The following is a 25,919-nucleotide window of genomic DNA, read 5'->3' as shown; positions in this document are numbered from 1 at the left end:
TTTTTCACACTGTAAGATTTTAAGGAAATTGTGACACTCGTGTCACTCAAACCCGTCATGTCCAAAAATGGACACCATACTTAAAACAGTAAAACCCAAAAAATTATAAAGTAATAATAATAATTTGCTGTAATTTTCTCAGCAACATGAGAAAAATAACATTTCTGATTAATTTTCAGGAATTTCTTTTGAGTCAATATGTCAGTAAACCTGTGCTACTTTATTACACTTGTCCAGGAAAAGAAAAAAAGGTTTGTTCAAAAGAATATGAATGCAATATATATATATATATATATATATATATTGTTTTTAAGAATTTAGTCAAGGACAACTTGAGTAATTACACACCAGCTAACCACAAGAATGAGGCAATTATAAATACACAGTTCATAATACAGAACACGGCTCCAGCAAAATAGATACATTTTCACTCACTGACAGTCTTTTAACCAATCGAAACATTTCCACAAGCCAAAATCCAGCCCGGGACATGAGTTATACCTTACTTTCAACAACTACCTGCACATCAAACCCAGTATCCCCAGAGAAACACATTGACTGCCAGCAGTAGCAGGGCATTTAAATTGCAGACATTGCACCAGAAGGGATTCTCATGCAGGGAGTTCAGTTCATTGTTCTCTGTCACTGCAGACACAGGACCATTATTCCTGTCTGTCAGACAGCAGATCCACAGAACCGCCCTAGACCACCGTGATGTATTTGGTTGGCAACTGCAATTGCAACGGTTTGAGTCGGAGCTCGATTCAGAGGTTGTTGCTTCCGGGATGTCCAGGGGACCTGAGAGGTCAATACGCTGCTCTTGGCTGTGTCTAGACCACCAGGTTAGCCTGTAAAGCTAGACAGAACAACACATTTTCAGCAATGAATTCAGTACACTACTTATACTTCAAACTCTGCAAAGCTAGCGTCAGCCTCAATCAGTACTAGCAGTCAGGTTGGGCTGTAATGCAGAAACACCCAGTTCAGAGGTATTGTAAAATAGCCATGGCATCCCTTTAATTACCACCATTAAAATGTCTGCTGTGTTGTTAATTACTCATGTTTATACATACTCCAATAGTAATGCTGTTTTTGATATACATAGCTTTAGATGTAGCTAGAGTATAGGTGTGGTTTTATCAGAACTGGACCACATTTCTCTTCAGAAGGGCAAAGAACTGCACTGAAAGCATTTCTTGGTGGAAAAGGTTTTTCATGCTCATCTTTGGAATAAGTTTATGATATTTATGGATGGAATTTAGATGTACTGTAAACCAGTAGCAATGACAGCCTGGACTAGCTCAAATAAAATGTCAAATTTGTTCTTGCCTAAAAGATAAATATATTTTAATTGTGAATAATCTTGTTATGGCTGTGATGCTATATCTTAAAAGTGTAATGGAAACATGATCACATGCCTACTCAACTTCAAGTTTAAATTTATTGTAAAAATGACTGCTTACTAGGGCTGGGCAGTTCATCGCAAATTAGATTAAATCGCAGTATGGCCTGCTGCAATATTCTAATCGCAGAAGTTGCACTGTTTCTTTAACTTGAAATTTGTGACGCAAATTTGAGTCAGGATACCAGTTTAAAACTTTTTCCAGCAGAGATGTTATGCATTACATAAGCAGTCATTCATGCAGCCTTGCAGTCAATTTTTTGGAACAGTCTTTCAAAATATCCTATTTTCTTCATTTTTGCACATTTTCTTATGAAACATGAGGAATGCATTAAAATTATCACCCTCCCTTCAACACAAATCCATGTTCTTGCATTATGAGTCAAAATCATCACAATTAGATATTTATCAAACTTGTTCAGCCCTTACTTAATCTAATATTGTGTTGTTATAATACAAAATGATTTATTACTTGTGTTTTTCAGAAAATACATGAGATGAAGAAGTTAACAAATTATCGCATATAAAATCACAATTGCAATACTGGGGGGAAAAATTGCAATTTGATTATTTTCCCAAATTGTTCAGCCCTAGTCTCAGTTTTGTGGTAGAGGATCAAAAAGTGCCATGCACCATGCACCTCACTTTCTTATTCTAAAATTTGAAAACAATATCAAACTGATATTGTGACATGTTCTTACATGTTCTTCAGATATTGGAGCGGTGGCCAAGCTGACAGCAACAATAACCAGGCATGTGAGTGCCAGCAGGATGAGTGCAAAGTACAGGTAGTGGACATCAGCCAGGATACCAGGACGATCATCTTTCTGACCACAGGAAGGAGCCGTATAGGAAAACTCCAGAACCATACGAACCCCACCCACCACTAGTCCAGCCATCAGACCCCAGAAAGCACCCTGAGACACAAAAGCACACAAAAGCACAGTATTAGTGAAGTATTTGCTGCAGAGACCAAAAAAAAGAAAAAACAACTGGGCCAAGACAAAAATAAAAAGGGCCCATAAAGATGTGCACTCTAAACTTGGAGCCTTTTCTTTTGAAGGGTCCCATATCAAATTTTACTAAATGTACATTTATTATTACATTGCTTGCTCCCATCAAATGGATATACAGTTTATTCAGAAGGTATTCAGACCCCGTCACTGTTTTCATTTTTGTTATGTTGCAGCCTGATGCCAACCCCACACACCCGATGGATTTGTTTCACCCATCCATCTGGTAAACCTCCAATGTTTGGAGCCAACAAAAAGAATGAAAGACGAAAGTTCTGTCTGTCACATCTTTACGGGCCAATCAGAGCAACAGCATCGCTTGTTTTTTGCTTCTGAAAAAAAACCCTCAGTGTTGTTCTTTGTTCTACTTTTAATGAAGAAACATTGTCAAGTTCTGATAAAACTGATGCTATAGCAGCATCCATGCTAATCTCTTCCGCCATAACTGCACTGGCCTCTTGTTGCTGCTTTCTTATGTCACGACTCTGCCGTCCCCAAAAGTACTGTCTCTTACTCCTGATTGGTCCTGTCACTTTCTAACAGGGTCCAATCCGTTCAGACGGGAGCTTTGCTAGATGGATTCACCAGTGAGTAATACAGAAATTGGTGAATCCATCTGCTTTGCAAGGTTAGCCTAATTCTAAAGTCAAAAAAATATGTTTTTCATTCCTTATGAAAAACTTTAGAATAAAAGTGCTTCTACATACTTATCATAACTTATGTGACACAACATTTCTATTCTTTTCTGTTTTTTTCATCTTTAAAAATTGACAACTGAGTGAAAAGGCTGAGACACATTTAGCAACTACAATATTACTGTGACTGTGATTCTAAATGATCTAAAAGTGAAGTTGTAATTAATTCAAATAGGAGAGCCAGCTAACCCAGCTGATCTCCATGAAGTCATCAACACACTACACATGACAGAAAACATATTGTAAAGCCCTTCTTGATATTTTTGGTGTAAAAACCAGACTAGGTTGCGAAATATATATGTTACCTGTGAGTCTTGTTTTTAAGTATGTACAGTTGAAACCAGAAGTTTACATACACTATATAAAAAGGCACATAAACTTTTTTTTCTCACCGTCTTTTGGTCAATTAGGATTACCAAAATTATTTCTATTTGCTAAATGCCAGAATAATGAGAGAGATCATTTTTTAAACAATTTGGGAAAGCCCAGATGATGATGTCATGTCTTTGGAAGCCTCTGATAGGTTTATTGACAACATTTGAGTTAATTAGAGGCACACCTGTGGATGTATTTTAAGGCACACCTGAAACACACTGCGTCTTTGTGTAACAGCATGGGAAAATCAAAAGAAATCAGCCAAGATATCAGGAAGAGAATTGTGGACTTGCACAAGTCTGGTTCATCCTTGGGGGCAATTTCCAGCTGCCTGAAGGTGCCACGTTCATCTGCTCAAACAATTATACGCAAGTATAAACACCATGGGAATGTCCAGCCATCATACCGCTCAGGGAGGAGACGGGTTCTGTGTCCCAGAGATGAACGTGCTTTGGTCCGAAAAGTCCATCTCAACCCAAGAACAAAAGCAAAAGACCTTGTGAAGATGCTGGCTGAAGCTGGTAAGAGTGTGTCATTATCAACAGTCAAACGAGTCCTGTACCAACATGGGCTGAAAGGCCACTCTCCCAGGAAGAAGCCATTACTCCAAAAGAAACATAAAAAAGCCAGATTACAGTTTGCAAATGCACACAGGGACAAAGACCTTAATTTTTGGAGACATGTTCTGTGGTCTGACGAAACTAAAATTGAACATTTTGGCCATAATGACCATCATTACATTTGGAGAAAAAAGGGGGAAGCTTTCAAGCCTGAGAACACCATCCCAACTGTGAAACATTGGGGGTGGCAGCATCATGTTGTGGGGTTGTTTTGCTGCAGGAGGGACTGGTGCACTTCACAAAATAGATGGCATCATGAGGAAAGAACATTATGTGGAAATACTGAAGCAACATCTCAAGACATCAGCCAGGAAGTTAAAGCTTGGGCGCAAATGGGTTTTCCAAATGGACAATGACCCTAAGCAAACTGCCAAACTGGTTACAAAGTGGCTTGAGGATAACAAAGTCAATGTTTTGGAGTGGCCATCACAAAGCCCTGATCTCAATCCCATTGAAAATTTATGGGCAGAGCTGAAAAGGTATGTGCGAGCAAGGCGGCCTACAAACTTGGCTCAGTTACACCAGTTCTGCCAGGAGGAATGGGCCAAAATTCCTGCAAACTATTGTGAGAAGCTTGTGGAAGCATATCCAAAACGTTTGACCCAAGTCATACAGTTTAAAGGCAATGCTACCAAATACTAATGAAATGTATGTAAACTTCTGAATCTCAAGAAAATAATAAAAAGTTGTCTAAAAAATGATCTCATTATTCTGCCATTTAGCAAATAGAAATAATTTTGGTAATCCTAATTGACCAAAAACAGGAAAAGTTTAATCTGAATTAATGTTAGACAGTGAGAAAAAAAAAGTTTATGTGCCTTTTTATATAGTGTATGTAAACTTCTGGTTTCAACTGTAAGTAGAGCTAAGTAAGTAAAAGGTTTATGTTTGTAATACTTACCTGCTCATTGGCACGTGGCCAAAAGATAGCCATTAGGAACACTGCTGTAATAGGTGGTGCCAGAAAGCTGGTCACTGACTGGATATAATCAAAAAGCTGTCCACTATTGGCTGTTTGGATGATGGGAATCCACAGCAGACTAACACATACCAAAACCAGGATGAACACCCTGAGAAAACCACAAAAAATGTTATTTAAGTAAAAAAAGGCTAATTAAAGGTTTGGGGAATACATGTTTAAAATCATTTCAAATAGCAAATAAATTATAAAACATCAGTTAAACAGGGTTAAAGTGGAGTGTGTCTAAAAGTTCCAGGATAGGCCCATCAACATTTTTGCCATCTAAAGTACCATTTGCTCAGGACTAGTATTACCTGTGAACCTCTGATGATTTGTGAATTACCCCCTGACGTCAGCGTTTGGTGCAGTGCATTGACACGGGATAATGAAGTCTGTAATGTACTCATTTTTACAGACATTTCTGAAGGAAAACATAAGGGTGCTGCATGGCTGCAGCAATGAAAATGCACAGTGAACCTTTTTTTTCTAAAATTCACACAAAAAATGTAATGTTGTGCATGCTGCCCTCTGCAGGTGATGTTTCCTTCATGTGTCCTGTACATGCTGTTAACCAGAGATTCCATTGGACAGCATCCGCTTAAGTGTTTTATAGATAATTTAACATTTAAAATCTTTTAGAACAAGCCGTCCATGACTAGTAAGCTATAAAAATATATATTCTAACTCTCCCAATATGCATCAAGGTCATTTAAGTCACCTGTGCAAATCTGCAGCTGATCAGATACAGGAATAGAGAGAAAGTCAAGCATCCCTCCGTTTAATGTATGTGAAAGTGAAACGCCCAATGTTAAATATGACCCACTCCTGTTACTTTTAACAGATTTTTTTGCAGTTCATTTTATTGTTATTCTTTCCTCTATAAATTTGGGATCATTACGCATCCACAACAACCCTTGCATAAATCAGCTGTTTGGAGCCTAACCAGCTGAAGCAGAAAGAGTGGTGTATGGTACAGGCTCTGCAGCTAAATAGAGTGGGAAAAGTCTGTTGTGTTATGTTTCTTTAGATACACTAATTTATAGAGTTATTACTGTTGCAAAACTATTTGCAGATGCATGCACAAATACACAAATCTGCACAGATTCACCAATGTGTGCACAGATGCATGATGAGACCTGCAAATGCATGTAAAGATCTGCAAATTTGTACAACGACCACAAATGCATGCACAAATCTGCAAATGTGACCAATTTGTTCAGAAAATGTACTCTGTTTTGCTTTTAGACAAATTCTTACAAGACATCAAATACAACTGAAGTCTGCCTCTCAATTAGCTGTCAATACACACGTGACTTTTGCAACACTCCTGCCATGCACGATCTGCAAATGAGTACTCAGATCTGCAAGTGTAAGATCAGTGGGGTTGGTAGCCCTCAGCGCAGGCTCACAGGCAAGGCCGCATGTCTCATAACATATGCGTCACACTGATAAGTATTTAATGCTAAGTGCTGAAATGAAGGAATATAAAACCACTTTATAGTTATATCCCTCCCTCTCTTTTTCTCACTCTCCCACTTCCCATTTTAATGACATTCAATTCATCTCGTAAACATTTTAAATCTGAGCTTAAAGGGTGACAGGTGGCCTGTGTCTGTTAACAGACTCTAAGATTATCTAAAATCAGTGTAACTTTGTTCATCAGTGAGGTTTCATATGGATCGATCACACTGGGCTGTTAGTTTGTCTATTTTCTGAGCCTGGATTATGTCTCAAAGACCTGTTTTGTCTCATATTGATGTTTGGCACTTCTAGGCATTAGCATGCTAATTATTATAATAAACTATAAAGGATTACTTTATAATACTCCAGCCCACTGGGGGGAGCCAGCCCTTTATGTCTGTGTGAAGCATGAGTTCGACCATAAAATGAGGCCTGGCCAGGGTTTGACTCCCCCTACTCATTAGAGAAATACAGTCTCTGTGTAGCATAAGTTTGACTATTATACTGACCCCTACCTTCCAACAATCATGAGTTCTCTCTCAGAGGCTTTAGGCCTGGCTTTATGGTACAGGTCCAGAGTAAAGATAGTTGAGCTGCTGTTAAAGATGGAGGTCAGCGATGACATCAGGGCAGCTAACATTACTGCTAGCATCAAACCACGAAGACCTGTACAGAGAGGAAGATCAACAAGATAAAATATCTGAAAGTCATGAACAATTTTTAAAAAAACAAGTCAAACACATCAAAAATAATTTTGTTTTGTTTTGTTTTGTTGCATTAAAGCATGCAGCAGCTCTTCTGGGCTTCAACCAATCCAATACAGCAAGTCACTTAACTGTTCATCTCTACACTGGCTGCAGCTCGCATAAAATCAGAAACTACTTAGTGTTTACTAAACAAGAAATAAAATTGCTCCAATTTACCTGGATTCCCTCATCCAGGTCTACACTCCCTCTCACCTGCTGTGCTCGACCTGGTACCTTCAGCACATCAGGACCCTAAGTCAATATCTCGACTCTTCTCCTGTCTAGATCTTTGCTTGTGTTACACTTTCTCTCAGACGTACGTTTCTTTAGACAAAATAATATTGACATTAGAATATTGCAACAATAGTAACATAAATGTTGAGCTATTATTGTTGCGAAACTCATTTGCAGATTTCTGCAAGCATTTGTGGATTTGTGCACACATTTACAAATCCATCTATGCATTTGCAGATTTGTGCACAGATCTGTGCACATTTGCAAATAGTTCTGCAACAATAATAGCACCATACATAAAAGTCTGTGTTACAAAAGCCATGATTAAACTAAAACTGTGTGAAAATCTTGTCCGAGCAGACTGAAACTCCCAACGCCCTGCATCCACACACATATGGCAGTGTAAAAAAAGTATTACATTTATATATGAAACCACAACATTGCGTTAAAAAAAATCTACACATGTGCATTCAGGCATTTGCCAGTCCAGTTTCGTGCACAACTCACAGATGAGCAGACGTGCACATTTGTACATCTTTTGTTACACAATAAAAGCCCATGTTGAGCTGAAATAAACCAATGTAGCACATGAATAAAGAAAGTATGGCTATTCAATAATAAGACTGTGCTTATGAGGATAAAACCAGGTGGTTTACACTCAAATTCAGTGTTATATATTGACAGCTGGGTATTTATGCACATTTTGTAAGTTAAAATAAGTGACTTCTTTAGTTCACTGCTAGCTACTGACTAAAGTGTACCTGTTTTTGCTAAGGCCTCAGAAAATTATTAGCTCAAAAGTTGAGCAATGAATTAACTTGAAATTGAATAAAACAGCAGCTGAATATTTTGGAACATTTAACTGAGGTGTATGAGGAACACTGCATGTCAGATGCACGTGTGTTTGAATGGCACAAAAGATTTAGTGAAGGCAGAGAGGATGTCCAAACCAGTGAATGTTCTGGGCACCCATGCACATCAAAAACTTCTGAAAACATTCAACAAACTGAAAAGTCGTTGGAAATGATCGATGACTCAGTATAAGAATGGTAGCAAAAATGGTCTCCATTGACAAAGAGACGGTTCGACCAATTGTGCATGAAAATTTGAACATGACAAAACTGTGTCCTAAAACTTCTGACCCCTGATCTAAAGGAAAAACACAAGCAGATTTGAGGAGACCTTTTGCAACAAATTAAAGGGAAACAAATTTTTTTTTTAGACAGAGTGATTACATGTGATGAAACTTGGATCTTGAAATACAACTCTAAGACATAACAGCAGTCAATGTGTTGGAAAACACCACCAAGGATGAAGAAAGCACCACAAAGTAAGGCCACATTTAAGGCCATGATGATTGTTTTCTTTGACATTAAGGGTATCATTTCAGAGGAGTGGGTTAAGGATCAACAGTGATTCAACACTATTACAAACAGGTTCTAGAAAAACTGAAAGATAAAGTCTAAAGAAAGAGAGCACAACTGTGGAAAAATTGTTTAATTCTTCATCAAGACAATGCTCCAGCTCACACTGAGCTCTCAGTAAAGCACTTTCTGGTCCAAAAACAAATCACACGCCTGATCACCCTACCTATTCACCTGATCTAGCACTGTGGGACTTTTTCCTAAGACCAAATCTGTGCTCAAAGGAACACATTTAGAGTCTGTGTCAGCAATTAACAAAAGAACGACTGAGGTTCCGAGACAGAGGTGGGACGCGTGAATGCAGCGGTGTGTTGATGCAGGAGGGGAGGAGATTGAAAGACACTGAAAAATGTTTATGTTCAATAAAATTGCATTACAGCGTTAGTCTCATTTTTAAATAGCAATACGTTACATGTGTACTTCTTATCATAAATATTCACTCTTGTGCAGTGTAGCAAATCCTGTTTTGTAAAAGTGTGTGTGTGTGTATAAGACTCACCCACAGGCATTAGCTCCACAACTAGTTTAGGGTAGGCGATATTGGAGCAACCAACCCGAGCTCCACATACATCCTGGCAAACATCTGGATCCACACAGCCCACCTCATCTAGACAGACAAGAGCACCACAGTTAAACATGATCAACAAACATACAAACTCTGTAGACTGATAAGAAAATAAAGACAGAGGGCAATCCACTTAGATGAAAAATGACCATAGTGTTTGTTTTATCCCACACTTTTGACAGGTAAGTGCCTTGAAACAAGAAATTATCCACTGAAAGCAATAACACTCAGAGTTTTATCAAGCAAATACTCAAAGTTTTTGATCAAATTGAATTTGTGCTCATATTACAAGGAATTCAGAGGGAAAAAGAGTTGTTTGAGACAAAAAAAATGATGCGAAGAAGAAACAACAATAAAGATTTTGATGTATTCTATTGCAAACTGACAGAATTACCTGGAAACAGTGCTCTGCTGATCATGCCTGGCATAACAACAAAGAACATGGGAAGAAGTTTGAGATAGCCACCCAGAATGCTGCCAGCTTTTGCATGAGACAAAGACTTTGCTGAAAGAGATCTCTGGACGATAACCTGCAGACATGAACACAAACACAGAAAATGGCCATCTTTATGTACTTTAAATTCACTGATCTGTGCCCACTGCCCTATTTGGGAGAAAACAAACCCTCAGATTGGTTAGAAAACAGCGATAAAAATGCAAATAAACACCATTTTGTTGAGTTTTGTGACTTAATTAAAAAGCCATAATTTAAGGCATGTTTTGTTATTCTCAAATGATGAAAGAGTATCATAGAAAAGTTCTGTGTCTTTTGGCTGAAACTAGAGAGGAGTAAAATGGGCAAATGTTGGTCTTAATGGCTTTATGCTAGCAATCAATCTCTGACAACAGGAGCTCTAGTCTGCCTGTTAACAGCTGTTTCACAGCCACATTCGAGTGTTAAAATCCAAAACAAAAGGTATGTGATGTCGGTTTACGACAGTCACAAGATTGGACTGGTTGTCCAGTTTGGAGAGAGCCTGGTCACAACACCCATGTACATCTATAATTTCATAGTGTTATGATGCAAGTAACCCCACCCCCACTACACATGACACTCTGCACCTCCGGCTTTATGTTTCCCAACCCACTGTTTTAGGAACATTCCTGTTAAATGTAATCCTTTGCCGTTGTTTGGTCGGTGAATTTACATTACACACAAGTGGACAAAATTGTTGGTATCCTTTCGTTAAAGAAACAAAAACCCCACAATCGTTGCTAAAATACTTGAAACTGACAAAAGTAATAATAAATAAAAATGTACTGAAAATTAAAAATGAAAATTATACATTGCTTATGAATTGTGGTTCAGCAGAATCATTTAAAAAAACAAACTAATGAAACTGGCCTGGACCAAAATTAAGGTTTCCCTAGAAAAGATGTGAAATAATTTGACCATGAGGGAGATGATAAACTATAAACTCTCCTATAATTAGCATCACAACTGTTTTCAAACTTTTAATCAGTCAGTCTGCCTACTTAAAGGGTGGAAAGTAGTCACAGTGCTGTTTGGTATCATGGTGTGTACCCATAGACTGTAGAAAGAATTGGAAAAACCCTGCGTGACGTCAGCTGTCTGCTTACAATAGGCGGACTCAAGCTGCTTTTGAAGCCAATCCGCGGCAGGCTCCATACTGAAATCGCGGTCTCAGCCAAACTTTGGATCAACCTACTGGCCCGCCCACTAAGCGTGACTTCCTGTCAGCTGGCTAGCTAGCATTCTGGTCAACAGAAACATAGCTTCTGCCTGCCGAGCAATCTGTCAATCAGATGAGACACGCCAATCAGCTTTTCCTTAATATCATCTAAACCACTGTGGTACAAAAAAATTCACCCCTCGTACAGTGAGAGCACATGAAGACATTAGCTGATGAGACACGTTTGGTTTTAAACCAGTTTATTTCTAGTGTAAAAACACGGCTTTTTAACAGGTGTTCAGACGGGACTTCCAATGTTCCTGCAGCTAGCCTCAAGCGGACACTCGCGGGATTGCAATTTTTTGCACTTCCGAATTGGCTTCATTTTTCAGGACCGGAGGTTGCCACTTAAGGAGACAGTTGTCCCAGGAGATTAGAAAGAAAAACTGCTGAGACCATCTCCAAGCAGCTAGATGTTCCTGTGCCTACAGCTGCACATAATATGCAGAAGTTTGAGGTCCACGGGACTGTAGCCAACCTCCCTGGATGGGGCAGCAAGAGGAAAACTGATGGCAAATTAAAAAGACGGATAATATGGATGGTAACCAAAGAGCCCAGAACAACTTGATTAACATGATTGACTCAAAAGGTTGTGCAACAAAATAATAGGTTAAGGGTACCATTATTTTGTCCAGGCTAGTTTCATTAGTTTGTTTTTTCAAATATTTCTGTTGAACCACAATTCAAAAGCAATATCTGATTTTCATTAGTTAATTTTCAATAATTTTTACGTATTATTACTTTTGTCAGTTTCAAGTTATTTCAGTGACTACCGTGGGTTTTTCTTTCTTTAAAGAAAGGGTACCAACAATTTTTTCCAACTAGTTCTGATGATTTTGATGTGAGAAATTAAGATCTTCCTTGAGCAGATCAGCTGTTTTAAAATGAGGTCATGGGCGAACTGAATAGTAAGGACCTACAAATCAAGGTGATTTAATAAAAGATGCTGTAAATAAAGCCACTGAAGCTGGCACACAGGGAGGACAGAAGGAGGCCAGCTGAGCTGAGCTGGAGTGATGCAGAGAAGGGAAGAATGAGCTGAATTAAGATTGGATTTTTAATCTGTCACTCAGGAGATATACTGTAAGTGGGTACACCAAGGTGAATGATGTTTGTTGATATACCTTGGGTTTCCTAATATTTCAAATTGAGATTTAGTTATAACCCCCTCTTTAAAAAAATGCATCATACTCCACTGGCCTGCACTGTCCTGTTGCGTGAATAAAATGCTAATAGTTATATTGTTTGCATCCCCCTCTTTACACGTACACACAAAAATAATAGATCATTCAAAACACTGAGATTGAGAGAAGGGGTAAAGTCACCTGATCTGTACACCACACCCAGGTGGCCAGTACAGTCAGCCCAAACACCAATCCTGGCCACGGTAAATCCCCAGAAACAGGATCTCTGAACAAGTGGAAGGCATCGCTACGAGGCAGATGGCAGCTGGTATTATTAACTGTCACTGAGGGAATAGCCGCCATGTAACGGTCAACCAGTCCTTCATACCAGTCGACTCTGGAGAATGCTGATAAAATAAAACACATACACAATAACGGGATCATTGTTGAGCTGTTGTTTGAGCTCTTCAGCAGGCCTTGACTGCATTAAAGTCTTTGCTCATTGTGCGTGTATGTATGCACGTCCTACCTATGAACATAAGAGCAAAGGCTCCTCCAACCATGATCACTGTCTGGAGTGCATCGGTGTAGATGACTGCTGCCAGACCACCTGCAAAGTTTCATCAGGGACCCTGCTTTAGACATCCACCAAGATAAAACTTAGAGATCAAAGATTGCTTTCTTCTCCCTTTGGTTACATATCCCACACAACTTCTTAATTATACTATGGACCCTTGAAGTGTCTTCGATCATTTATGTCAGCTGTGTATCTTTGCATTAATTTTGGCTGTGATCATGCACCAGCCTTTGCATCCAGTATGTGTAGTTTTTGGGAGTTTTGGTTAAAGTTAATGTCATTTTAAAGGTTGGATTTCCAATTAAATGTCATTTTATCACTTTCCTACATTGATAAGGAAAAACAGTAGTCAACAAGACCTCCACACCACTTAAAGGTCACATATTTTACCCCTTTAAGACAAGTTTATAATGGGATCAGAGGTAAAACAGTTACATTTGTTTATCAAATTAGCTTGTAAAGGATTTACAAGTCAGTTAAACTAATTACCAAGTATTTTTTACAAACACGGGCGTAAAATCCCGGTCTGTAATGCTCTTTTAAACTGTAAAGAACCTCCTATCACTAGAGGCCGTTGTAGCCTCAGTTAATGGCCGCTGCCTAAACATTCAAATATCATGAAAAACGTGATTATATCCAAGAAGTGAAACTTCCATGTATTCTAGATTCTTCTCATGCAGTGTTATATTTCATGAATTTTTAAGATTTTAATTTTCATGATTTAGGCTTACAGATCACCAAAATAATAATTAAAAAAATCGATTATTTCAAAATATAAGAATATCACAAAAATCTTGTGAAAGGCTTCATAATACAGAAATGTTGACCCGTAAAATTCTCTTCATTTATGCTCTCAGTAATTGATTGGAGCTCTTTGCACAAATTCCTGCATCAATGCAATGTGGATTGGAGGCGATCAGTCTGCGGCACTGCTGGGGGTGTTATGAAGCCCAGTTTGCTCTGATAGCAGCCTTCAGCTTGTTGAGTCTCATGTCTCTCATCTTCCTCTTGACAACAATTGAGAGTTTCTCAATGGGGTTCAGGTCAGACCAGTTGGCCTGGCCAGTCAAACACAATACTACCATGGCCAGTTAACCAGTTTCTGGTAGTTTTGGCTTCACTGTGGGCAGGTGCAAAGTCCTGCTGGAAAAGGAAATCCATGTCACAATAAATTTCTCAGCAGATGGAAGCATGAAGGACTCTAAAATCTCCTAGTAGGCAGCTGACAACGTTGACTCTGGACTTGATAAAGCACAGTGGACCAATGGCAACAGATGGCATGGCCCCCCAAACCATCACTGACTGCTAAAACTGAAAACACTGGACTTTAAGCACCTTGGATTCTTGCAGATCTTCCTCCAGACTCTGAAACCTTGATTTCCAAATGATATTCAAAAAAGGACAGGACTTTGGACCACTGAGCAATGGTCCAGATCTTTTTCTCCTTCTCCCAGATGAGATGCTTATAACGTTGTCAGGATTGGTTCGACGCTATAAACACGACATTTGTAGATCATTTCCTGGACTCCAGCTTCAGTCCACTCCTTGTCTGTTAGATCAGCAGTCTTCCCCATGGTTGTGGTTGTGTGAACTGAACTAGCGTGAGATAATGAAGGCTCAGGAAACCTTTGTAAATTGGTACTTTTCAACAATATTCTAATATTCTGAGATTGTGTATTTTTGATTTTTGTGAGTTGTAAGCCGTAACCACAAAAATTAAAACAAAAAGTCTCCTAATTTTTCACTTCATATGAGATGAATAGGTGGATGGGTGTGTATACCTGCCACAGTGTAAGCAGCTGTGATCAGCAACAGGATGCCAGTTGATAGATAGAGATCCCAACCCAAAGAAACCTGGATGAACAACGCCCCTGAAAAGATGTCTGTCTGGATCGCACACACAAAAACAAGTATTTATTTTATATGGATTTATTTTCCTGGAGTGTAAGTAAATTTTAAGACATTTTGGACAAGTTGATGTTTGTCTTACAGATATTTTAGTGAAGATATAGAGGATGAGTGACAAAACAGACATGTATGTGCGTATTCTCTGGCCTCCAAAGCGTTTGGCGAGGTATTCAGGCATAGTTACCACACCAGCAGAGATGTAGACAGGGATAAAGATCCAGCCCAGAGCCACAAGAACCCAAGCTGCCTTGATAGACACATACAGTAAAGTTAGAGAAGCAATTTGTCAATATGTCTGAAGCTGGAAGCTATATTATTTTGTCTTTGTTAAATGCAGTGTAAATGTCCTCTCTTCTAACACCAGTTTGTTCTTTTACACTCATTCATTAATACTGTGACCTTTTTGGGTCATAATGTTACTCAAAAAACTGTCCTCATAGTTTCATCCATCATTGGATTCCTGCAGTATCATTTTTAAAATCATGACTTGCCCCTTGGGACACCCCCTCTCCCTCTGACAGGTGAAACTCTGACAGATGCGTGAATAAAATTTCAGGAAGATTTCAGGAGCATGCTGTAAAGAAATTTTCCAGAAATATGAGCCCAGTTAATTTTGTATGTTCTGCCATCTCTCCAAGATTTTGGAATAACTTTATCTAAGTGCGCTTGTACTCTCCAATCACCTGGGGTCATATAGTCATAGAACTACATAGAGAGATATAAACTTGACATAAACATAGCACAAAAAGTAAGGAAAGTTGTGTTTGGTAGATTATTTCTTTTTTTTTTTTGTAACAATGGTTCTAGGCAATAAATCTTATACAGCTTGAAAGCCTGTTTATTACCTTTTTAAATGGTGCCACATTTGTAAGGAACATGCATTTGTGGGATGAGCAGCAGAGCTGAGTATGTGGGTTGCACCCATGGAAAATTTTCCAAATCTTTCCTGCCAAACAGCTTATTTTGCTCTTGATATTGACTTGATTTGAGCTTCTGATTGTCTGATTGGCACCTGACTGTGATCTGGACATGGCACGTGTAATAGGGCAACTTCAAGCTGTTGTTCTGCAAAACCAAGATGTGAAATTATTTGAGTGAGCCCTAGTACAACCCACAAACTGAAGGCCAAGTTCAGTGTAAAGGGGGATGTCAGAGACAGGCAGTGAAGTGACAGGAAGACAACCGCCCAAGAAGACCATTTCTTCATCCTGTCTGCAGTCAGGAACCCTAGGCGGTCTTCTACAGATTCTTCTACAATGTGGCTGACAACTCCATGCCCAAACAGTGTGGAACAGACTGCATGCAGCCAACCTCCAGTCTCATAGAGTTGCCAGGAGGCCTGTCAAGACTGCCCTTCACCATCAGGCCTGTTTGCAGTGGTGTCGGCATCACATGCACTGGAACCTGAACATCTGGAGGAATATTATATTAAGAGATGAGTCCAGATTCTGCCTGTGGCAATTGGATCGTAGGGTCAAAGTGTGGAGAAGACACAGAGCAAACAGTGCCGATTTAGGAGTAACATCTTTTGGTGTAGGCAGTGTGACGGTGTGGGGCGGTATCTTTCTCAGTGGAAAAGCAAGGCTTGTCATCATTGGAGGCAATCTTAATGCAGAGAGATATCAAGATGAGATCCTGCAACCAGTGACAATCCCATATCTCCAAAGTCTGGCACTGACTTCTATCCTCCAAGATGACAACGCTCACCTCCACAGAGCGGGGTTTATCAGAGACTACCTCCGGAATTAGGGAGTGGAGAGGATGGAACGGCCTGCCAGCAGTCCTGACCTCAACCCCACTGAACACTTGTGGGATCCGCTCGGGTGTGCTGGTGGTGCCAGAGTGACCAACACAACCACGTTGGCTGACTTGCGACAAATGCTGGTTGAAGAATGGGATGCCATCCCACAGCAGTGTGTGACCAGGCTGGTGAGCAGCTTGAGGAGGAGGTGCCAGGCTGTTGTGTCTGAGTATGATTCTACCACACGCTACTGAGGCTACTGTTTGTTAAAAGAATGAACTGCTAAATTGCCAACATGTCTTGTTTCATCAAACAAGAGTCAACGGCAGAATAAGTGGTTTGGCACAGAAGATTGGAACATTTTTCATGGGTGCAACCCAAATACTCAGCTCTGCTGCTCATCCCTCATATGCATGTTCCTTACAAATGTGGCACCTTTGAAAAGGGAAATAAACAGGCTTTCCAACAACATAAGCAAAGAAATAATCTACTTGTGCTTAGTTTTTTGGTTATTTCTCTACAAAGAAATGATAAAAACATAGTCACTTCTAAGTTAGATTTATATGGACCAAATGCCAAAAGTCACACTGGCATTGCAATAACATTTTTAGATGCAACTATGAATCGCTCATAAAAACTATGGAGAGGACAAAAAACTGTAACACTCAGGCTTAAAATTTAGAAGTGTCAGTGCTGTGTACTGGAGAATACCAGCCTACTTGAGGGACTGACGTCATCTGTCTTCCTTCCTAGAATTTGATTGATAAAACTACTTTAACAGTGGAGAACACAGGGGTGAGATTTTTGGCCAACTCTAGTAACCAACTGGATGTACTCTAATGTGCCGCCACTTTGAATTTCAACACCAGCATTCATTTTGCTGACAGTGCAGCTGAGGTGGCTTCCATTTATATCAATGAGACTAACCTGAAACTGGCCCACTGGTGCCAGAATAATAACCTAGTCTTGAAAACTGACAAACCTGTGGAGCTGAGAGTGGTGTGAAAAAAGAAGTAAATGAGCCATGCCCATTTAGACATCAATGAGATTTTGGCTGACAGCACTGTCTAAAACAAAGAGGCTTAAAAAAAGGCTTTGTATGACATTTAACTGATGAGAGAGGCAAGACAGAGTTTTTCAATCAGACTTTTAAAGGAAACTTGGGAAATTTCCAAAAATACTGTATTTGTTATTTAACTTAAAACTTAACTAAAGTTATTAATCTATCTCTCCAAAAGTCCACCACAGATCCAGGTACTTACATTCCATTCAAATCCTCCAACGGCGATGCCTCCTGCTGCTCCTGTTCCTGCTAGACCAATAAATAAACCACTGCCAACATTACTGGACATCAGAGAGGCTCCGATCTACCAATAAATACAGAAACAAAAAAATCAGAATGAATAAGGTTATGTTTTTAATTATTTCCTTTTATTAAACTATATAACTACAAGTAAGACCGAAAGAAAGGTCACCTGGTCATCAAGCTATTAAAAGTAATGGATGGCTTCATCTCTGAGATATTTGATGGATCACAACCTCCTTGCTGTTCAAAGATGAGGCTGAGGTTTAATTGATCAGTTCCTGAATTACAGGGAGAAACTAGGGTGTTTTCTAGACAAAAGCTCAGGTCTAGGGAGGTTAAACCATTTACAAACTTTCACTGGTTTTGTAAAGAAACTTAAGCAACAGTCTATCTAGCTATGCCGGATAGCCATCAAATAAAGGTGCAGCTCAATAAATTACAATATCATCTAAAAGTCGATTTATTTCAGTAATTTAATTCAAAAAGTAAAACTCACATATTAAATTGTTATTACTATATATTCTGTTTATTTTTTTATTTGATGATTATGGCTTACAGCTCACGAAAACCCCAAAATTCAATAACTGAGAAAATTGGAATATTGTAGAAAAAGTTCATATTTGAGATTCATGGTGTCACACTCTAATCAGCTAATTAACTCAAAACACCTGCAAATGTTTTTAAATGGTCTCTCAGTCTGAATCAGTAGCCTGCATAATCATAGGGAAGACTGCTGGCTTGACAGTTGTCCAGAGGACAGTCATTGACACCCTCCAGAAGCAGGGTAAGACACAAAAGGTCATCGCTGAAGAACCTGTCTGTTCACAGAGTGCTGTATCCAAGCATGTTAATGGAAGTCTGAATGGAAGGAAAAAACGTGGTGAAAAAGGTGCAAAACAAACAGGAATAACCACAGCCTTGAGAGGATAGTGAAATGAAGTCCATTCAAGATTTGGGGGGGACTTCACATGGAGTGGACAACAGCTGGAGTCAGTGCTTCAGGAGCCACCATGCACAGACGGATCTAGGAGATGGACTACAACTTTGGCATTCCTCGTGTTAAGCCACTCCAAAACCAGAGATGACTTCAGAGGTGTCTTACCTGGGCTAAGGACTGTTGCTCAGTGGTCCAAAGTCCTCTTTGAAAGTAGATGTCAAAGGTCCCAGAGTCTGGAGAAAGAGAGGAGAGGCACAGAATCCAAGCTACTTGAGGTCCAGAGTAAAGTTTCCACAGTCAGTGATGGTTTGGGGAGCCATGTCATCTGCTGCTGTTGGTCCAGCGTGTTTTTATCAGGTCAAAGGTCAGTGCAGCCATCTACCAGGAAGTTCTGGAGCACTTCATGCTTCTCTCTGCTGACCAGCTTTATGGAGATACTGTTTTTATTTTCCAGCAGGACCTGGCACCTGCCCCACACTTCCAAAAGTACGAATACCTGTTTTAAGGACCATGGTAACCCCATGCTTGATTGCAAACTGCCCTGACCTAAAGCCCATAGAGAGTCACGGGGTATTGAGAAGAGATTAGCGACACCAGTCCACTACTTGTGAAGCTCCCCCAAAATCTTAAATGGGCTTCATATCACAATCCTCTCAAGGCTGAGCTCATCTCTATTTTCTGTGAACCTTTTTCAACACATTTTTCCTTCCATTCAGCTCTCCATTAATGTGCTTGGATGCAGCACTCTGTGAACAGCCAGGTTCTTTAGCAATGACCTTGTGTGCCTTAAGTCTTGTAAGACTCGTCATAAAAAGTCAGAAAGCATGCAGTTTACTGCAACAATTATAGTTATTGGGCTTGAACAATTATCGAATAACATTTTCAAGATCAGTTTGGTACTTACAGGCCACCAGGTCATAGAACGGCCAGCCAGGAAGTAACCTCCCACAGTGTTGCGATTGGCTCGGAACGACGACTGTAGAACAGAAAGTTTGAAAGATTTCGTCAGCACTGAGCTTACAATCTTTTTATAGAAAAAAAAAACATTCATGTACAAATATACAGTATATATAAATGTATAAACACATCCACAGTGCTTAACAAGTTTATTAGACCACCCTATCCCTCACCAAAGTAAGGTTTATGCCACAGCTGCCCTAAATTAACCACATTGGTAATTACCAAAATCATTTTTTATATTTCTGCAATGGTTAATACACAAATATGTAGAAGCTCTTTAACCCAAATGATATTTTTAATGCTAAAATATAATTATTATTGTTATCCATGAATTTTCAAATTTACTGATTCACAAAAAAAATGAAAAAATAGTAAAGCACATCAATATTTCTTGATTAATATGTCAAATTATAGTTATTTACTTGCATTCCTGAAGAGAAAAATGAGTTTGAGTGGTTGAATGTTATGCTTGATTAATTTCTGACTTCTCAGAGAAGCCCAGTGAGCCAACTCAAATTTGGGTGAATTCAGTTTGAAATTCCTCATTCCTGTTCAAAATGGTAAAACGTGGAGAGCTCACTGAAAATGAAAGAGTCCGCATTGAAAGCACTTCATGATGCTGGATGGTCTCTGAGACAAATGTGACAGGTGGTCTAATAAATTTGTTAAGCACTGTATATGCATATTAGCAAGAAAACATATGTGAACTCTTTGAGATTAACTAGCTTTCTCCATTAACTGGTCATCAAATGTGATCTAATCTGCATTTAAGTCACAATTTTAGACAAACACAATGTGTTTAACCTGATACCACACATACAGTGGGGGAAATAAATATTTGATCCCCTGCTGAATTTGTAAGTTTGCCCACTCACAAACACAAACACAACATTAAAGTTATAAATGTTGTGCATTTTATTGAGTGAATTAAGTATTTGATCCCGACCACTCACCCAGAATTCTGGCTCCGACAGATTGGCTGGTGCCCATGTGGCACACAGCTGTGCACCATCAACCAATTACCGATCCTCCTGGGCTTAACTCGTCATGTGTATAAAGCACACCTGCTGTAGGAATGGTCTTAGCCAGTGTGTTTGTCTATACTTGGGACTTTGATGCAAATCAGATCACATTTGATGACCAACTAATGGAGAAAATGTGATCATTTTAAAGGGTGCACATACTTTTCCTTGCCACTGCACAATGGATACATAGTATAATATGTCTTACCCAAATCCCAACTACCATTACAAAGATAAAGTAGACAACAACCACAGCGATGTCAGCAGCACCCACTTTCATCATCCCAGAATAGCTGGTATCTGCATGAAAATCAGAAAACAGAAAATAAGTCATAACATTTTTTCCTTTTGGCTGAAAAGAAGATGGACCCCTGAGTGCAAAGCTTGACTGTTTCTCAAGAAGATGACGCTAAAATTACAAGTCAATGTAAAGAGGTAGAATTTTTAACTATGTGTGGAAAATATTCAAACAAAGTTGCATTCTGCCGTTAAATGTTTTTAGAAGTTTTGGATGTGAACATGCTCAACTCAGGCCTCTACCCTGGCCATTGTCAGTTTACAAATTTACAAATGTTTTAAGTTAATGCTTTTGAGGAACAATTAAAATACTGCTGCTGTGGTTCGAGAGCGTCATGAGCATTCAATCTGGGGGAGCTGGCCCCTGACTTTTTAAGAAATTAGTTTTTTCCCCCCAACAGTAATATTATTTGTTTTTTTAACCCTATTTATCACGCAGTAATGAAAGATACCCACTCTTGCTGAAGAAACTGATTTTTTATAGTTTGTGTAGTAAATAGCCCTCTTAAAAATGGAAATCCCTTTTGTAGAAAAATGATTAAATGGGTTAAAAATAGTGGGTTATTAATTGTGGAAAAGCTGGTGACATTTGATTTTTAAAAGTAGCAGAAATTTGTTAGAGGTGGAAAAAATTAAATAAAGATAGCAAAAAATAACCCCCAAATGGCAAAAATGGGTTAAGGTAGCAAAATGAGCATAAATAGTAAAGAAAAGGAGTTAAAAGTGGCTAAGTTGCTTTAAATTAGCAAAACAGGTGAAAATTTGGTGAAATGGGATGAAAAACTGATATAAACTGGCAAAAAGGGTTAACTGAGAAAGAAAAACCGGCAGATATTGGCAGAAATAGGTTAAACTAGCAAAAATTGGCAATCAAGTAGTGAAATGTGGTTAAAATGGGAAAAATTGGACATAAAAAGTGGTAGGTGTTAGGCTTAAGTGGCAAGAATAAGTTTAAAAGTGGCAAAACAGGCAGAAAAAAAGTGGTGGAAATTGTTTAAAATTGACAAAATAGGTGTTAAATGGCAAAAATGTATGACCCCCAAAGGGGTCCTGACCCCAAAGTTGAGACCCACTGCATTATACATTAAAAATAAGCCCCCCGCCATGTTTTAAATTTCTTATTCATTATTATACTTTGTATTAATAATGTGAATCTGAAAAGTCAGCTCCTTCAAACTGTCCTTTATCACTGCTTAATTTCTACTTGCAGTAGGTCTTTTAAAAGGCTTTGTCCTTTTTATGCAACGGTTTCAGATCAATTAGAGGAAGATGTGATGGTGAGGTCATCAGGCAAGTTAAGGAGCTAATCTGAAGGAAGCAGGTAAATATGGAGGCCTAAATATAATGATAACATGACGATGATTTAACCAAAAAAAGCCATTGCTTTAACTAGAACTTGCCAGGCTGCTGTGTCAGACTGACTTTAGTAATTGATCATTTGGAAATGATCTCAAAAGTCAGAGAAATACAATTTCTTTTAAAATAATACCCCCCATGCTGTTGAGTACACGTTTCAAAATGCATCAACATGGCATTATTCTTCCCTTTTCTCAAAGAAGGGCACTCAAACATAGCCCCCTCCTCCTGCTTACCTACAAACATAGGATTTAACCACACCTGATTAAAATCTGCTTTAAACATGCCAAATAAGTTTACTGCACTGAAAACAGAGTTAAAGAGCATTCAGACCTTTAGTAAAACTGGCAGCCATGTTGATTCCAAGTCTAGTCTTCAAGAACTTGTTGAATCCTTAATGAAACCAAGTCTGCAGGCTTTTTCCTGCTTAAAACCAGGAAACCCAACAGAGGAATCTATGCAGGTGAATCTATGTGGTCAGGCTGAGCTTAATCATTAATCTGCTTGTTATTGAGGTCAAACTTCACTGGTTAACTGTAATGTCTTGACAAAGAGACATCACTTAAAAAGAAGTCCAAGGTTTGATAAAAGAAAGTAGTTTCATTCATTTTATTACATTAACTCAGGGGTGTCCAAACTATGGCCCAGGGGCCAAATGCAGCCCACAGTGCACTTTTGATTGGCCCGGAGCAAATTCTTTCTATTGTACTTCTTGGTTTCTGCACAAGGCAGTGTTGCAAACAAACATTTTGACAAGAAAGATAATTGATTTGTGTTTTTCGTGACTAAATGAAGACAGCACTATAAATTGAAAACATACTGGCAACCAAAATAACCAAAATTTTGATTTATAACGCCCTGATGGATTACAAAGGCTACTAGCATTACCAACTGTGTTTAAGGGGCCTCCTGAAATCTGGCCGGCCTCCTTAAAATCCTTAAAATAATTGGCTATTTGCCTTGTCAGCCATTATGTAGCCATTTAAGCATACCCAATCACCAAGCATATCTTAACAATCATAAGATTGATTTTTACTAACTGTACTATCCTCAGGGTAAGGCATAAAAGATTGGCCCCACCATCCTTATATATTTTTGTATGCAGCCCTCAGTGGAAAAAGTTTGGACACCCCTGGGTTAACTGGTTGAAAACAAATACATGCAGACTGTTGGCCAAGATCCTTCGCCAGCTCTTTTTACAATTCTTTCAAATTCTGGGACTAATAAAATCTACCATCAACAACACTGCGTCTTCTGTTATTTGAAATGGCAAACACCAGGCTATTTATATTCAGGATATTTGCTCTGCTTTAATAATCATTTTGTGTCTTCTAGTCATCCATTTGAAAGCTCAGATGCTCCACTTCTCAAGATCATCATCCTTCAGGGATAAAAGCTGAAGTATACTAGTCTTTAAGTCTAACTCCAGTATACACAAGGATCATGACGGAGGCCTTAAGCAATACTGATGTGAGAAACACCACTGGTATTGACAAACTGGGACCATTGCTATGCAACTCTCTGTACACCTCGTAAGTAAAACCATAACTCACATTTTTAAACCAAGCACTATCTCTGGCATCATTCTGTTAGATTGGAAGACTGCCTGCATATTCCTCATCACAAAGGTGATTCAAAGCTACCATGTTTTGCAAAAATAGCACATTCTTTTGTTAACGAGGAAGTAAAATCTTTTCTATTTACTCCTCCCCCATTGGCTTCATTTCAGTCTGAGTCAAGCCAAAGTACAGCACTACAACTTCCTTCTCGGTTGTCATAAAAAATGACTAGCAGTGCCAGATAACAACAGAATGTAATTTCTGAAGAAATTGTGCTGTGAATGCTAATTGCTAAATGGCTGATTGTTGACAGGCTCACGTCCAACTGCTAATGCTGGGTTGGAAAAATCTATGAAAGAAGCTAAATGTTGCCACAACCATGTTTCACTCATCATCAAGCAGCAGTCATATTCATTAAAAATCTGTTCTCATCTCTTTTGCAGTCGGTCTGTTTCAGGGTGAATGCTGTGACTTTTCTCTGCTCTTGCCATCTGCATCCCATCTCATCAGCATTTGGTCCAGACGCTCAGGTCATCTCATCCTGCAAACTTTTGTCGTCTCCCGAAGCCTGATGTCTCACATTAGATTTATCATGAAAGTATAAGCTGTCCAAACACGAGGTGGTTCAAGCAGGACAGCTGCTCTCCTCATACACCCTCCCCTGTCTCTCTTGTTATGAGGCTGCTCAGAACAGTCCACTGAAATAAAACTTTGCACTAACTCCTCAATTTATGTAGATCAAGCAACAAATAAAAAAATACTGTACTGTACTGAAGTTTTGGGCATGTTTGGGCCGAAATTTGAGGCTGAAGTAAAGTGTGTAATGGTGAGTATGCCCACCTGAGGGCCCCATCGGGCGGGAAGGAGGATTGACACAACCCAGGTCATGCTCTGGATGTCTTTGTACATTACCAAAGGGCATGGGAAAATAATCTGATAAAAACAAAACATAAACCACAGCTTTAGGGCGAAGTTATGGGTAGATGTGGCGCTTAAACATAGCCTAGGGTACTGTTAGGGCGGGTAGGAGGGTTGCCACAACCCCCTGGTTGTCGTGTGTATGTTCTAAGCACCTGAAAACTGTCGGTGGTTGCTGGGCGTATTACCAGGGGTGCAAAGGCCCGGACAAAAGAAATGTTGTTAAGCTTGACCTTGGCTGCTGAGTGACACACGTACATGTCATATGTGTTAACAATGACACTGGCCACCCTCCCTCCTCTCTTCAGCCCAGGGTTGTGGAACATCAGGACCTGTGAAAAACCGTTGGTGCTCTACATGCCTTACACTTCTGCACAGTACTGTATATGCTACATTAATATGCCCCTATGTAAAGTATGAAGGGCTGATACAGGGCATGGTGTTAGTTCAAGTCCACTCATGTGTAACTATGTTACCTTCCTGCCTTTCCCCTTCAACCGTCCACTAGAAGGGGCTCACAGGAGGATGTGGTGGAACGTCCCCACCCTTCACAACCACGCGTGGTGTAACCCATGGTGCCAATGGCCTTAAGGGGGGAGCCTGAGCAGCACTGCTCAGTGGTACCCTCTCCAGTGTCTAAAGATGACAAAAAAAAAATCATTTTAACAACATAGCATATGTTAAAATACAGTTAATAACTTTATGACAAAAATTATTGAAGATATCAAATAACCTGACATAAGATTACATTTAAAACTCAACTGAAGAAAAAACTATTGTCAGTTAAGCATGCCATGTAAGCAGCTTGCCAAAGCAGCTGAGCAAGAACTGGCATCTCCACCATGTCAGACAAGTGATTCTGTTGAATAAAATGTTTAAATAAATGAATCACTTATCCCATTATATAAAATAATAGTATCAAAGAAAACATGCTTACGCCATCTCTGGCCCACAGTTCTGGATGGTCCAGGGGGGAGTGATGCTGGGTACCACTTGACACCTTAGTAAAGGAAGAAGGACTTAT

At 39.2% G+C, this 25,919-nt stretch overlaps 1 protein-coding gene across 5 annotated transcripts; it reads right to left on the bottom strand.

Annotated features, from left to right (window-relative positions):
- Window positions 1-277: 277 nt before the first annotated feature.
- Window positions 278-25,382, bottom strand: slc5a9 (solute carrier family 5 member 9). Of its 5 annotated transcripts, none has more exons than XM_041791329.1 (14): window positions 22,752-22,826; window positions 20,974-21,065; window positions 19,688-19,759; window positions 17,803-17,907; window positions 14,882-15,046; window positions 14,673-14,778; window positions 12,844-12,924; window positions 12,516-12,721; window positions 9,891-10,026; window positions 9,431-9,538; window positions 7,043-7,193; window positions 5,007-5,175; window positions 2,104-2,319; window positions 278-856 (listed from the first exon to the last, which is right to left on the bottom strand). In XM_041791329.1, the coding sequence occupies exons 1-14, from the start codon at window positions 22,771-22,773 to the stop codon at window positions 527-529; spliced, it is 1,959 nt and encodes a 652-aa protein (XP_041647263.1). In that variant the 5' UTR covers window positions 22,774-22,826; the 3' UTR covers window positions 278-526. The 5 variants fall into 5 exon arrangements, with proteins under 5 accessions (XP_041647263.1, XP_041647264.1, XP_041647267.1 ...); XM_041791330.1 differs by lacking the exon at window positions 22,752-22,826 and adding an exon at window positions 25,372-25,382 and having other exon boundaries at window positions 279-856; XM_041791331.1 differs by lacking the exons at window positions 20,974-21,065; window positions 22,752-22,826 and adding an exon at window positions 20,697-20,753 and having other exon boundaries at window positions 280-856.
- Window positions 25,383-25,919: the final 537 nt, after the last annotated feature.

Source organism: Cheilinus undulatus, linkage group 7 (genome assembly GCF_018320785.1).
Source record: "Cheilinus undulatus linkage group 7, ASM1832078v1, whole genome shotgun sequence".
Taxonomy (NCBI): domain Eukaryota; kingdom Metazoa; phylum Chordata; class Actinopteri; order Labriformes; family Labridae; genus Cheilinus; species Cheilinus undulatus.
Note: the sequence above shows the minus strand (reverse complement) of the source record. Positions and strands in the feature narration are given on the sequence as shown.